The sequence below is a fragment of the Aulonocara stuartgranti genome (assembly GCF_965226115.1).
Source record: "Aulonocara stuartgranti genome assembly, chromosome: 1".
In the NCBI taxonomy this organism is placed as follows: domain Eukaryota; kingdom Metazoa; phylum Chordata; class Actinopteri; order Cichliformes; family Cichlidae; genus Aulonocara; species Aulonocara stuartgranti.
The window spans coordinates 39,546,126-39,561,223 of NC_138939.1; the positions used below are offsets into that span (position 1 = coordinate 39,546,126).

The 15,098-nt window shown below is 42.6% G+C and overlaps 2 protein-coding genes across 3 annotated transcripts; one reads left to right on the forward strand and one right to left on the reverse strand.

Annotated features, from left to right (window-relative positions):
• The first annotated feature begins 1,274 nt into the window (after window positions 1-1,274).
• Window positions 1,275-3,890, forward strand: ccnb2 (cyclin B2). 2 transcript variants are annotated; one of them, XM_082537274.1, is made up of 8 exons: window positions 1,275-1,474; window positions 1,625-1,741; window positions 2,102-2,374; window positions 2,444-2,602; window positions 2,676-2,912; window positions 3,078-3,218; window positions 3,288-3,398; window positions 3,476-3,890. In XM_082537274.1, exons 1-8 carry the CDS (start codon window positions 1,451-1,453, stop codon window positions 3,575-3,577), a joined length of 1,164 nt encoding a protein of 387 aa, XP_082393400.1. In that variant the 5' UTR covers window positions 1,275-1,450; the 3' UTR covers window positions 3,578-3,890. The 2 variants fall into 2 exon arrangements, with proteins under 2 accessions (XP_082393400.1, XP_082393401.1); XM_082537275.1 differs by having other exon boundaries at window positions 1,276-1,474; window positions 1,628-1,741.
• Window positions 3,891-7,145: 3,255 nt separating this feature from the next.
• Window positions 7,146-14,019, reverse strand: crybgx (crystallin beta gamma X; the record flags this gene model as incomplete). The annotated part of the gene is made up of 6 exons (XM_082537434.1): window positions 7,146-7,278; window positions 7,366-7,505; window positions 9,766-9,901; window positions 10,827-10,948; window positions 13,482-13,530; window positions 13,976-14,019. The coding sequence occupies 6 exons, from the start codon at window positions 14,017-14,019 to the stop codon at window positions 7,146-7,148; spliced, it is 624 nt and encodes a 207-aa protein (XP_082393560.1).
• Window positions 14,020-15,098: the final 1,079 nt, after the last annotated feature.

A 15,098-nucleotide genomic window follows, 5' to 3' on the forward strand; every position in this document is an offset into this window, starting at 1 on the left:
GTCACAGACTTTCCTCTGCAGTCACCTCGTGCACAATAAACGTGTTTAGGCGGTTTGGAACATTGCCAGATCATACATACACATAACATGGCTTATCAGGTCTGTTGTCCAAGGACAAAGGTGGGCAAGACCACCCACCCGCTCCATGATGTGCTGGCCTATCACAGGAGCACATTCAGTGAGAGACTTACGTTGCCCAAATGCACCACAGAACGACACAGGAGATCATTCCTGTCTGTAGGTATCTCCCTGCACAACTCCTCCAGCTAATGCACAGTACACACTGTAATAGTTATGCCCTATTGCACATCCTGTACAGCTTAATTTCAACCTTATATATTTAATTTTTCTTATATACTGAGATATTTATAATTGAGCTATTATATACATTAGAGCTTTTTTTTTTTCCAAATTAGTAAAGTATTGTATTATTTAATTTAAGGTTTTTACTGTCTTGGAGCAACTGTGAGCACATAATATAGTCTGGGATTAATAAAGTATTCTGATTCTTTGCAATATCTGCCAAATCAGACATGCAGAGTTACCTACAGACAGCTTGTAGTGTCTGTGGATGCTGTTTGTGTTTCCATGTTCACATTGAATGAAAGTATAGTAAGAAGGTAAATTAATGGAATCTAAAGCAAACATCTAAGTATTGCTTTAATGTGGTTTTTGAAATATTTAAAATGGAAAAATTGACATTTTCCTTAAAAATTCGAAGACAAATTCTACAAAATATGGAATGAATGGATTATCTTTGTGTCCCCCCTCTGCCCTGAATTTATGTAAGGCCAGCCCTGAACTGGTGTATCTCTCATGTAATGTCAGGTCGACCCTCTACTTCATAATATGTATTGATGTACTTTATGTAAATAAGTTAAACATACTGCATTATGTATACACTGTCAAGCCACCAAATACACTCTTTGTTATCTGAATGTAAAACAAAATGACTAATAAAAATATAATTTTTTAAAAAAGGAATCTAAAGCAGTAAAAGGGATTGCTACAGCGGGTTGCCCCACAGGGGTTTGTGTCTTCGTCAGGTCCCAAACCAGGGACTTTTCATACACAGTTTTTAACAACAGTTGCCTTTAGGCATAAGACTTGCTTACGTATTATTTAGCATTTGCTATAAATCTACTATCTGGCGCTATATTACTGTAGATGAAGCGATGACTGTGAGATAAGGTTACCGAGCACTTTAAAAGCTCATATGGCTTTAATTCCCACCTGAAATCACTAGCCAATCACAAGCGTCCGAACGAAATCGCTACATCCAATCAGATTTAGAGGACAACTATTTGAAAGCTGCTCGTCGCTGTGTTGTTTAGCTACGGAAATAACTGTTTACGGATTTTGTTGGGAAACTGTCCTCTGTTAGTCTGAATTATTTGCTCTTTTGCTTGTTCTTGGTCACTCTGTGTCCTCGTTGCTGCCCACGGTAAACATGTCTGTGGAAGTTCGTGCTGTGGTGAGTAAAAAGACTTTTGTTTGCTAGAGAAGCGCTGCTGTTGGCTAGTTGATGCTAGCGCTGCAATAATAACGCTATCGTTTCAGTAATGTTAAACACGCTGTAGAAAAGTCGGTCAAGCCTTTTTAATGTGCATGTTTGTCTCGTTAGCAGCTCCTAACCGCAGAGAACCGGCAGAAACCGGGGAAAGCCGCCGCAGCAGCGGGTCCGAGGAGAGCAGCTCTCGGAGAGATTACCAACTTTAACGCAGCAGTGACTGTCACAAAGGTAAGAGCATCTTGGTTTGGTTCCTGACTCATTTTGTCTGCTTTGCAGTCACTTGGTAAGCAGGCAATAAAGTCTTATAGAGGTCTGATTTATTGGTATGCCTGCTAGACTAGAAGTAGTTTTACTGGCTGACTTTCAACCCAGACTTCATCTGTCTGTGTCTTTTGCACTAAACACAAACCTTGTCAACTGGTTTAGCTGAGCCAAAGCAAGAACCTTGCAGCAGACTGAAATCCCCTTAGTGGTTTGCAAAAGGGAAGGTCGCAATAGTTGAACAATTTTATTCCTGTCCAATCTGAAAGTCTTATTAGTGACTCGTGTTGCATTTCCCAACTGTAATGATTCCAAACGTTTCCTTAGAGAACAGGACAGACAAAAGTGTCAGCCAAGCCATCTTGTGTCCAAGTGGCTAAACCTGCCGATGTTCGACCAGTCCAAGCAGCTACAGAGCCTCTTCCTTTGGTTTTGGAGGAATCTGCAACTGATGTGTCCATGAAGGAGGAGACTGAGTTGTGCCTGGCTTTCTCTGAGGCACTGCTTGCGGTGCAGGACGTGGATGAGGAGGATGCAGACCAGCCACAGCTCTGTTCAGAATATGTGAAGGATATCTACAAGTATCTGCACAACCTGGAGGTAGTTTCTTCCCCTGCCTTCTGACACCAGCTGCTGTCGTCTCTGACTTACATCAGTTTGTCTTCTCAGTTGCAGCAGACAGTACGAGCAAACTACATGCAGGGCTACGAAATCACTGATGGTATGCGAGCGCTTCTCATCGACTGGCTGGTCCAGGTTCACTCCAGGTTCCAGCTGCTGCAGGAGACTCTGTACCTCACAGTTGCCATTCTGGACCGCTTTCTTCAGGTGACGTTTCTGAACAGCCTTGTCTATGGGTTTGTGACCTGGATCTAAAAGGCTTCTTCTGGTTACGCTGCAGGTCCAGCCAGTGTCTCGCAGGAAGCTGCAACTTGTCGGTGTGACTGCCATGCTGGTGGCCTGCAAGTATGAGGAGATGTATGCCCCAGAGGTTGGCGACTTTGCCTACATAACCGACAACGCCTTTACAAAATCTCAGATTCTCGAGATGGAGCAGCAGATTCTGAAGGGCCTGAAATTTCAGCTGGGGCGTCCTCTCCCACTGCACTTTCTCAGACGGGCATCTAAGGTGGCAAATGTGAGTTTCATTATGAATTTAATGTGGAGAAGACTTCAACAGTGTAGGAATCGGCTGCCTCCAATTCATAACTTGCATGTGTATCACTCTGTATTAAAGAAAAATGGCAGCTAAGGTGTTAGAGAAACTGTAAGAATCTTAAACCTTGACGTGCATGTTTATCAGTCTGATGGGGAGAGACACACGCTGGCCAAGTACCTGATGGAGCTGACCCTGCTCGACTACAATATGGTGCACTACAGGCCCTCTGAGGTCGCTGCTGCTTCCCTCTGCCTCTCCCAGCTGCTGCTGGACGGCCTACCCTGGGTAAGTTTAAAGTCACTTTTTATGAACATCTTGCTCCTTCAAGCTGGCTGTTAATTGACCTCCCATCAGTCTCCCACACAGCAGCACTACTCTACCTATGACGAGGCCCACCTGAAGCCCATCATGCAGCACATTGCCAAAAATGTTGTGCTGGTAAATGAAGGGAAAACGAAGTTCCAGGTGAGTTGGCTGAGAATAAATACACCAGCTCATATCATGTGTGAGTAGAGACTGACCTTGAGGATCTGTCTCTGTAGGCTGTGAGGAAAAAGTACTCGAGCAGCAAGCTTCTCAAGATCAGCCTCATTCCTCAGCTCAAATCTTCAATTGTCAAGAACATGGCAGCAGCTGTACTCTGACTCAACTTTTTTCTTTTTATGATCTGAGAATTTGAGCCATTTGTATTGGCTTTTTTCTAATGCACCTTGAACTGCATATCCAAGAAAAAGCTGAGAAGTTGTTGTGCAGCTTCCAGAGGATCTACAAACTGCTTCTATGAAGTAAAGTTTTTCTAATCTCTAACTTTTTTTTTTTTCTTTTCTTCCCACCAGTGGAAGATTTTAACTATTGAATGATTAAACATACCTGTTGGGCAGCAAACAGTTTTGCATCTGCATGTAATGTACCTTGTTGGAGATCGAAATAAAGTTTTAGATGGTTCTTAGACTTTAACTCTTGTCTTAGTGTGTTTGTGGGTTCCCCCCCCCCCCCCCCCCCCAAAAAAAATAAAAAAATCATAACCTACTTTTGGTTTGTCTTCATAGACAGGTGGAAAACATGAGGCAAAGCCTGACTGTGTTCTTGGCATGCATCTCAGTAAAAGGGGTCACAAATGACTTCATTGTGGAAGCTGGGGAGATATCGCTGCCTATCAGAACAGCTGGTTCTGGAAGTGAAACAAGTCTTGTGGAATAACGTTTGCATTGGAGCACTGAACTAAAATGGGGGTGTGTCCTTATCAAACACATTTCTGTAGCGATGACATGAAACTGGTATTAGAGCCTAAATGGACTGCATGCTAAAACTTAAGAATGTTGTGGTTTTTTTGTTTGTTTGTTTGTGACAGTTTATCCCCAACAATGCAGCTCCTGACATCACTAGCACACAAACAGCTCCACTACAGCAAGGTGGCAATTTATGAAGGCTTCTCTGCAGACCAAAGGGAGCCTCATTTCTTAAGCCCTGTGACCTGGATAAGCAGTAGGAAATTGACACAATGTTAATATAATAAGCTTAACATCACAAATTCTAAGCCATTTTCCAACTTCAATACATCAGGATACATTTCTTGTCAGTTTGTTAAACACACCCAGGAGTCTAAATAACTCCACCCTATTGGCCTGTTAGGCCTTTTAACTCTTTACTGCCAAACTGAGAACAAAGAACCTCTACTTTAAGAAGACTCCGTTTAACCTTATATCTGATTACCATGCAATGTAAATGGATATTTCTTCACCTAAACGTATGGTTGTGCTACACCAATGGTCTGTATTTACTTAAAGTTGATATTATCTTCAGTTCTTCATGTACTAAATCCTCACCATCACCATATACCTTTTGGAATGGCTTTCTGGATCCTGTGTTTAAATGTGCAAACCGCATCAGATGTTCTGTCAGCCAGTGCAACCAACATCAGTGGAGTTTTTGCAATGCTTCGGAGGTTACTCATGTGATGTCATGCACACATTACTCAAGAGATGTCCACTAAAGACATGATACATTGACAGATTGTTAGGAAAAAAAATTGTATTCCCTGATTAGTGGAGGTTTCTGGCTATCACTGGATGGAATCGGTTGTAAAGATAATACTGTACCAAAAACCTAGTGAATGCTGTAGTTGATGAAAAATTGCCACAGTTACCTGCAATTTTTCATGTTTTTCTGCATATATCATTAGCCGAGCAATAGTAAACCTTAAAGTACGACACAAACTCGAAGCAAAGAAGTAAAAGTTGTTTCTGAAGTCTGTGGTCCCCACATGCTTCAAGGGATCTACCATCATCCCTGTCCCCAGAACAACAAGCCCTCATGCCTGAATGACTACCGGCCAGTTGCGCTGACCTCGGTGGTTATGAAGGTGTTCGAGAGGCTGTTGAAGAAAACCATCTCCTCCTCCATCCCAAACATCACAGATCCACTCCAGTTTGCCTACCGACCCAACAGATCCACGGAGGACGCCATCGCCCACGTCCTGCACACCACCCTTAGCCACATGGACAAGAAACAGGGTAACTATGTGATAATGCTGTTTGTTGATTACAGCTCAGCGTTCAACACAATAGTGCCCGGTAGACTGTTCACAAAGCTGAGGGATCTAGGACTCAACAGCTGTCTGTGTGCATAGGTGTTTGACTTCCTCACTGGCAGAACTCAGGTGGTGAGGGTGGGTGCATCTCTGACAGCATCACCATCAGCACGGGAGCGCCACAGGGGTGTGTCCTCTCGCCACTGCTCTACTCCCTCTACACTTCAGACTGTGTGGCCACCCACGGCTCCAACACCATTGTGAAGTTCGCTGACGACACAGTGGTGTTGGGCACAATCTCCAACAACGATGAGACTGCCTACATGGATGAAGTGAAGAATCTGGCATCATTGTGCCGGGACAACCACCTCCAGCTGAACGTCGGCAAGACCAAGGAGCTGGTGGTGGACTTCAGAAGGAGTCAGCATAGAGACTACAAGCCCATTATCATCAATGGAGCTCCAGTGGAGAGGGTGCAGTCCTTCAAGTATCTCAGTGTCCACATCTGCTCAGACCTGACATGGTCTGCCCACATTCAGGCCCAGACCAAAAAGGCTAGGCAGTGCCTGTACCACCTCTGACAACTGAGGAAGTTCAGAGTCTCTCCAGTGATCCTCAGGACTTTGTATACAGGCGCTGTGGAGAGCATCCTCATACAGAACATCACATCCCGGTATGGAAACAGCTGTCTTGAAAATAAAAAGCTCTTTAGAGAGTGATCTGTATGGCAGAACACTGCTGCAGGACTGCTCTCCCTTCCCTACAGGAGATTTACATCAGGAGATGCTGGACTGGAGCAACTCAGATTTTGAAGGACCCGTCCCATCCCAGCAATGAACTGTTCCAGCTTCTGAAAGGTTCCGCACCATCCGAACAAAAACGGAGAGGCTCAAGAGGAGTTTTTATCCTCAGGCCATTCATGTGTTGAATCACAGTTTCGCTACAGCTTAGAGAGTAGCTGAATCCACATGTCTTCCATTCAGTTTATGACCAAAGTAATATGCTGTGTTAGACACTCAAAAAATAACAAGGACGTTTTTGCCAAACAGTGGTTGCCGGGGGTGATGACTGACTGGTCTGTAGACCTGTGTTACTGGGACTTTAGTCGCCATTTTTCCTGCAAGTGCCATCAACGTCCTGCAAGCACTCAAAGCAACACTTTTTCCTAATGACTGGTGGCTGAGTTGCACATCAGTCTCTAGGCCAGTGTGACTGGGGCCTTATTCGCTTGATCCTACATTCACACTATGACTGTCCTATGTCCAAAATGCCAAACAAGTTAATATGATATGGTTATCCTCTGTGTGTCTGCAAAACATCAATACATGTCATAATAATTAGGGTTGCTTTTTCAAACATTTAAGCTTAGAGAAGTTTTTTGATCACAGATGTTATACTTCTACCACCATCTTTTATGTTATGGAATTCTATAGATTTCAATTGAGTGTCATGTTGCTGACTTATTATGTCTCTGGTATTAGGGCACAACCATCGATTACCCATCGGTTACAAATTCTTTACATTTCGAAAACCCATATGTCTTTTATTAAAAGTAATAAATTATGAAGAATAAATACCAAAAACATTTGCCTTTTAACAATTTATTACTAAAAATATGTAAATGTTTGTATATAAAGCTGACAAATTTCATGGGCGCAATGTCAATAGCTCAGAGTTGGTGTTCAGTTGAAGCGAACTCTCCGCATGGAGCCAATGGTGCTGTTCTGGCTGCCCCAGTCAGAGAAGTTGTTGTAATCACGCTTCTCCAGGATGTAGTGGGGTCCTCTGTAGTTGGGCTCCTGATACACCACCCACCTGTATACACAGAGGAAGGTTAGATCTCTGGTAGGATACTAGTTACACTGCTCAAAGTCCAAAGGCTTCACTCGTTTAATCACTCACGCTCCTCCGAGCACACGAATGGAGGCTACTCTGTTGAGGCTGTAGCGGCTCATAAGGTTGGGGATGTCATCCTGGAGCTCCATCTTCTTACCAGAGAAACCAGCTCGTTCAAACAGCTGAGCTCTGGCAGGGTTGTTGTCCTAGAAGTCACAGAAATACACAACTGTTGAGTGTGTGTGTGTGTGTGTTTTTGAATGTATTTGTTTAATGGCTCCTGCATTTTTGAATAAGCTATACTGCTGTTGAAATCGAAAGTTTTAATCATATTGGATTACTAATTACTTTAAGATAACATGAAACTTTGGAGACTGAGATAAATGTTATGTACTGGCTAATGACCTGAGGTGGATTACATTACACTACAACATACACGTTCAATCAGCAGATAAGGTGCTAAAACAGCACTCCAGTCCAGTGGTTCACAATTGTCCATCTATAACCTATAAACAGGAAGAACCTAAGTTATTTTGATCATATCCTTCAGAAAGAACATTAAAAAATATTTACAATTGCTTTGATTTACTTGTGTAATATTGCTAAAATCAGAAACACCCTGAAAAGCTGCTTCATGCATTTATTACTTCTAGGCTGGATAATGTACTTCATTATCAGATTGCTCTAAAATCTCCCTTAAAAGCCTTCAGGTGATTGAGAACACTACAGCAAGAACTACAGAGACCATATTTCGCCAATTTTAGCTTCCCTTCATTGGTTTCCTGTTAAATTTAGAATTAAATTTCAAATCCTTTTTCTCACATACAAAATCCTAAATAATCAAGCCCAGTCATATCTTAAAGAGCTATAGGACTGTGCTATCTGAACACGGCACTTTGTTGTCAGACTGCAGGCTTACTGGTGCTTTCTAGTTTTAAAAGTAGAATGGAAAGCAGAGCCTTCAGCTATTCGACTTCTTTACTATGGATTTGGCTCCCAGTTTGGATTCAAGAGACATGCATTCTCTCTACTTTCAGGATTAGGCTCAAAACTTTCCTTTCGATACAGCATATAGTCAGGTCTGGATCACTTCTATTCTATTCTATTTATATAAATCACAACAACAGTCGCCTCAAGGTGCTTTATATTGTAAGGCAGACCTTACAGTAATACATACAGAGAAAGGGGACTGAAGAAGAAAAACTCAATGCATCATGGGAATCCCCCAGCAGCCTACACCTATGGCAGCATACCTAAGGGAGGATGCAGGGTCACCTGATCCAGCAAAAAGGAAAATTTTTGAGACAGTCTGTCTGCTGAATCCAAACTGAAGAGGGGCCTGAAAGCTGAAGGCTCACTGATCTATACGACTGGGCTCAGTGAGCCTGAACCATTCTTTAGTTATGCTGCAAAGAGGCTGTGGGGGCGCTTTCCATGATACACTGAAGGTTTCTTGTTCGCTCATCTATTTTGACTCACTGTGTCTTTATACAACACAACTTACTGTATTTAATTAGCAGTTATTAAAAACTGACTCTCTCTCCCATAGTGTGTCTTTTGTCACTCGGTTCTCTTCTTTCCCTCCTCATCCCCAACCAGCGAGCTCAGATTTTCTGCTGGAGCTTTCTTCCTGTTAAAAGGAAGTGTTCACTTGCCACTGTTGCCGATTGCTTGCTTATGGGTGTCATGTGATTGCTGGGGATTTCTTTCCAACAATTTAGGGTCATTATCTACCGCTGTGAGGCCACTGTTATTGTGAAATAACAGATAAGGTTAAAAGAAAAACAAATTGAAATTGAATTGAACTAACAGACAACCATTCCCACTAAAGCTGGTTAGCTGGTGTCTGTGGACTGAGAGAACCAGCACACTGTTGTTAAGGCTGATTTCTTCTTTTGTAAGTTTTCTTCTAATGCTGCAATTTTTTAAATACAAATTTGTAAAATGGTGAGACAAAGTGCCGCTGAATACTGGAGTATATCTTTAGAAATAACCACAGATAAAATCTTTTTAGTATTACTTTTGCTAAACCAAAAAATATTAAAACATTATGTATTAGAATAATCAAAATGTAATTACTTTAAATTACTTATTATGTAACTATTAAGCTGCTTTTTTGTTCATCACAAAGTTAGCTCAATATACATTATTTACCAACACATTGTCTTTGGATGTAGAAAAATACCATCTTCTATGACATTAGCACTGTGCATTAGTCATTCTTCACAAAAACAAGTAAAATGTCTGCATAATTATTAAGACCAAAACAATCTGTTTTAATCCTGGAATCCACCATAAATAGCTCTGATGTATTTCTGTGAACTATTTTATCTCTTTTATTCAGTTGCTTGTCAGCAGTACAGCAGATATGGAGCGCATACTGCATGTTGAGAGCGCTTCTTTAAAAAGGTCGAGACAGAAGAAGATCTGTATGTTCTGTAACTAGTGTGCGTTTCTGTGTTCCACCTGTTTGACAGCACGGACAGAGGAGATGTGGTCCACTTGGGCACACCACCTATCGTAGCAGTTGTACTCGCCCCTGTCTGACATGTCCCATAGGTACTGACGTCCCCGGAAGTTTTCATGCTCATAACCCACCCATCTTTAAATGAGAAGAGAGAGAGTCAAAAATCAATGTGGCAAAGGCAAAAACAACAACAAAGCTAAAATAAAAATATGTTTGAAATGTTGTTTTAGATTCAAATAGGCTCTAAACAGTGATTAAACATCATTTTGATTTCATTTGCTTTTAGTGTCTGTTTATTGAAGGCCGCAGATATACAGTGGTGTGAAAAAGTGGGCTAAATGGGCTTGTTTGCTGCCTCAGGAACTAAAAGAATTGCTGTGGTAATGTGGAACCATGAATTCTGCTATCACAACATCCCGAGAGGGAATGTCTGGCCATCTGTCTGGACCTCAAGCTGAAGCGCACTTGGTTTCTGCAGCAGGATCCAAAACACACCAGCGAGTCCACCTTTGAATGGCTGAAGAAAATTAAAATGAAGACTTGGAGTGGCCATATAGGAGTAGACTAATCAAAGTCCTGACCTGAATCCAACTGAGATGCTGTGGCATGTCATTAAAAAGGAGGTTCATGCTCAAAAACCCTCCAGTTTAGCTAAATTACAATAATTCTGTGAGGACGAGTAGGCCAAGATTTCTCCACACTGCTGTAAAAGACTCATTGCCAGTTATCGCAAACGCTTGATTGCAGTTGTTGCTGCTAGGGGTGGCCCAACCAGTTATTAGGTTTAGACAGCAATCACTTTTTCACACAGAGCTGTTAGGTTTGGATTCCCCCCCCCCCCCCTTAATCATAAACGCCTTCATTTAGAAACTGCATTTTGTGTTTACTTTGTCTAATGTTTAAATTTGTTTGCTGCTCTGAAACATTTAAATGTGATAAACATACAAGACATAGGAAAGTAGTTTTTCACACCACTGTAGATGCTTTCATCTGCTTTTTGGATAACCTTAGACAGCAGAGCGTGCATCAGTGGCCTGCTGCCTGTTTTAAGTAGACTTACGCTCCACTCTCCACCTGGACAGAGTTACATCTCTCTGGGAAGTTCTTGTCACTGACCCTGGTGCAGTCGGAGCTCAGGTCCAGCTTTCTGCCAGCAAAGTTTCGCTGTTCAAAAAGGGTCACCTGAGAGCAGCCGCAGCACAAAAATATGGTTACAGTTTACCCCAAACCAAAAAGCATCAAACATAGGAAGCCTGCATGAAATGGAGGTATTCCTTATTAGGAGATATTTGACAAATATTACACATGTATACCAAGTTTTAGACTTTGTGGCAGCATAACCTGTCTGTGAGGCTCCTGTGTGAGTAGCTTTTTAGTCTGACATGAACACATCTTTCAATTTTTGAATATTTTATTGAGCTAACAGTAAACAAGCAGCTATTATCTGGCTGTCAGAACCATCTGAGGTTTTTGTACTGGGAATGGAAATTTTCACAGAAGACTGTCTGAAAATATGTGACTCAAATAAGCTGATTTTATAGAGGTTTCTGGCTTTTTTTTTATAACCACTTAATTCCTAAAGAAACAAATTGTGGTTTTCGTGGGTTTTTTTTAGTGAAGATGCTAAACAACCAAGATGAAACAGATCGATTGATCAGTTTTACATAGAGATACAAAGTTCCAATAGAGCCAAAGGACAGACATTCCTCCCTGAATCCAGTTTTTATGCCAAGTCAAGCTAAAATCTCCCAGGCTTCAGCTGTATATGTATATATATATATATATATACATATATATATATATATACATATACATATAGCGGTTCCGAATGACAGCAATATCAGGAAGAAGGAACACGAGAAGCTGGAGAAATACCAAGGGCTCAGAGAAGAGCTCGAGAGGATGTGGAGGGTGAAGGTAACGGTGGTCCCCGTGGTAATCGGAGCACTAGGTGCGGTGACTCCCAAGCTAGGCGAGTGGCTCCAGCAGATCCCGGGAATAACATCGGCGATCTCTGTCCAGAAGAGCGCAGTCCTGGGAACAGCTAAGATACTGCGCAGGACCCTCAAGCTCCCAGGCCTCTGGTAGAGGACCCGAGCTTGAAGGATAAACCGCCCGCAGGGGCGTGCTGGGTGTTATATATATATACATGTAGAGTACCGGGTCTTTTTGGAGTACCTTGGCCGGGGTGCTTGAGGGTGCTCTACCTGAGAACTCTGTCATCCTACTCGGAGACTTCAGCACTCATGTGACAGAGAGACCTGGAAGGCCCTGACTGGGAGGAACAGCCTGCCAGATCTGAACCCAAGTGGTGTTTTGTTACTGGATTTCTGTGCAAACCACAGTTTGTCCATAACGAACACCATATTCGAACATAAGGGTGTCCATAAGTGCACATAGCACCAGGACACTCTAGGCCGCAGGTCGATTCTGGATTTTGTAGTCGTATCATCAGATTTGCAGCCGCATGTTCTGAACACTTGGGTGAAGATAGGTGGTGAGCTGTCAACTGATCACCACCTTATAGTAGGTTTGATCAGGTGGCGGGGGAGGCTGCGCTGTCAATGAGGCTGCGCTGGGAACACCTAGCAGACAATGCGAGATCTTAAATGCCCACATTTGGCTGAGCTTCAACACTATTCCAAGAGAGACTGGGGACATTGAGTCTGAATGGACCATGTTCAGCACCTCGATTGCTGGAGCTACTCCATTAATGATAACCCCCAAACCAGATGGTGGACAGCAGAGGTGAAGGGAACCATCATGCTCCAACCAGAGGGGGATCACACTCTTCAGCCTCTCCTACAGCCAAAGTCTGGAAAGGAGAGTCCATCCGTTAGCCAAACCTCGGTTGACTAACAGATGGAGGAACAATGCGGTTTTCATCTCGGTCGTGGAATACTGGACCAGCTCTTTGTCCTCTCGAGGATACTTGATGGTTCATGGGAGTTTGCCCAACAAGTCTACATGTGTTTTGTGGACTTGGAGAAGGCATTCGACCATGTCCCTCAGGGAGGCTGGCCTCTCCCTTAGAGACAGGGTGAGGAATTCAGCCATCTGGGTAGCCATGTCAAAGGATGCCTCCAGGATGCCTCCTGGGCGCCTCCTGGGTGTGGTGTACTGGGCATGTCCCAGTGGGAAGAGGCCCGGGGCAGACCCAGGACACGCTGGACAGATTTTATCTCTCGGCTGGCCTGGGAACACCTTGGTGTTAACCCGGACAAGCTAGAGGAGGTGGCCGGGGAGAGAGAGAGATGTCTGGGCTTCTCTGTTTAGGCTGCTGCCCCTGCAACCCAGCCCCGGATAAGCAGAAGAAAACGTATGCAGGGATGGATGAAGTTTGTTTGATTTAAACAACACCAAGTTGATTTGTTTATTTTTGATAAAGTGATGTAAGATGTGATGCTAAGATTTTAAATGTCTTAAAGAATTTTAAAAGGTATGCCTTTAAGCTAATTTTTGTATAAAAATAACATTATGCTCTCTTAAACTGAAATATGTGGGTTTATATGTTAGGTGAAGGTTAAGTCGACCATTTTTTTTCTTTTGGTGTGAAAATTACTAACATGATTTCTCAATTATCAGAATAGTTACTAATTAACTTGACAATTCAAATTATGTGTCACAGATTGACTCATTTTTTAAATTCTAGTCACTTTATATTAGGAAACCCATCTATACTTTGACAAAGTAACTAAGTAATTATTTGACTCACCCTCCCACTGGACCCGTAGAAGGCACGTTGGAGCACAGACCCCAGCTTGCTGTAGATACAGAAAACTTTGAATGAATTATATATACACACACATGTAATAATCAAGACATAAACTACAGCGATCAAAGAAACTCCCCAGTCTGTGGTCTGGAACCAAAAGTCAAGACTTTAGCCTTTGAAAATGTCTTTAAAAAAAAAAAATCACTGCAGTGTTTATTTCTATTTCCAACTCTTACATCAAATTAGTTTCATGCTTCAGATTAATTTGGATTAGCGCTATCATCTGGCACTTTAAAATGCGAGACAGTATGTGTGCATACAGCCTTCATCACTCTCCAGGTGATTTTGGGAAACTGGTGTTGGAGGCATCACAGAGAGCACAGCATGATAATCAGGAGAAACTGGCTGTAAAGCCACAGGCCCACCCACCTCAATAACACTGGTGGGTGTCTTGCTCTGTGGACTGTGGCCAGAGTAGGGCACTCTCAACATACCTGGTTTGTTGGACTAATCCTGGGACCTTAGTAAAGATGTTCATGTCAGCTCTGCGAGGCTACAATAAAGCCCCTTAAATATGGCCAGCTGAGGTGAGCGGACAAGTGCTAGAAATCTCAAAACATTTCTGTAACAGTCGTTGGGGCCCTTGTGCCTTTGATATGCTAAACCCATGTTGTCTCCTTTTTCCACAGGCGCAAACACTGCAACCACATGCAGTGCACTAAAAAACAACAACAATATACAAATGCACATAGAGCGAGCAAGTGAAACAGATGCGTGAACGCAAACACAACAAGCAGAGAGCACAGCTTCAGCACCCAAACATAAAGTGAGAGTGCAGTGCCAACAGTTTTAGTTCTGAACATTTCAGCATTTCTCAACAAAGCTCTGTAAACAAAGCATCTTATGATAATGGCTGTATTCATGCTTAGTACAGGGCCCCGCTCCACCACACTGTATTTACTGAAGTGGTCATGACCCTGAGGCTGGTGAGCTTCTACTATACGAGCGTCACCTCTGCAAACCCGACTGTAATGAAAACGTGGTATTGTTCTGATTGTTTCACCTTCTGGTTTCAGAACTCCAAGAAAAATGACCACACTTTGTATTCCTGAATCTAGCTAGAGTGGGAATCATGGGAAAATTAAGAACTTATTCATTTCAGACTGGATCTGAATCAAGTGGTGGATTTTGGTAATGTTCTTGAGTCACAGCAGGTCATGGAAAGGCCTGTCCCAGTGGAACCAGTACCTAACCTTTACCTTCATCACTCATGTGCTCTAGCAAGCTGTTTTACCTAATAGAAGGTTATCATATGAAAATGTTGACTGATTATTTCCTGTATTTTCTAAATTAATGAATGTTTGACTTCAATGGCAATAATGATCATAATAATTCAGCATTGGGACACTAATATAGACGGTACTACCACAGACCCTACCCTTACATAGCTGTAATGGGCTAGTGGTCGTATGAAGCTAAAACAATAACGCTGAGTTGGCCGAAACATCAGCTGAAGCTGGAGGATGCATCAAGAAAAAACATGTGGCCGAGCTGAAGCACATCTATCAGGAAGATTGTACTGAAATTCTTCCCCACCTGAGTATTGTACTCAGCTAC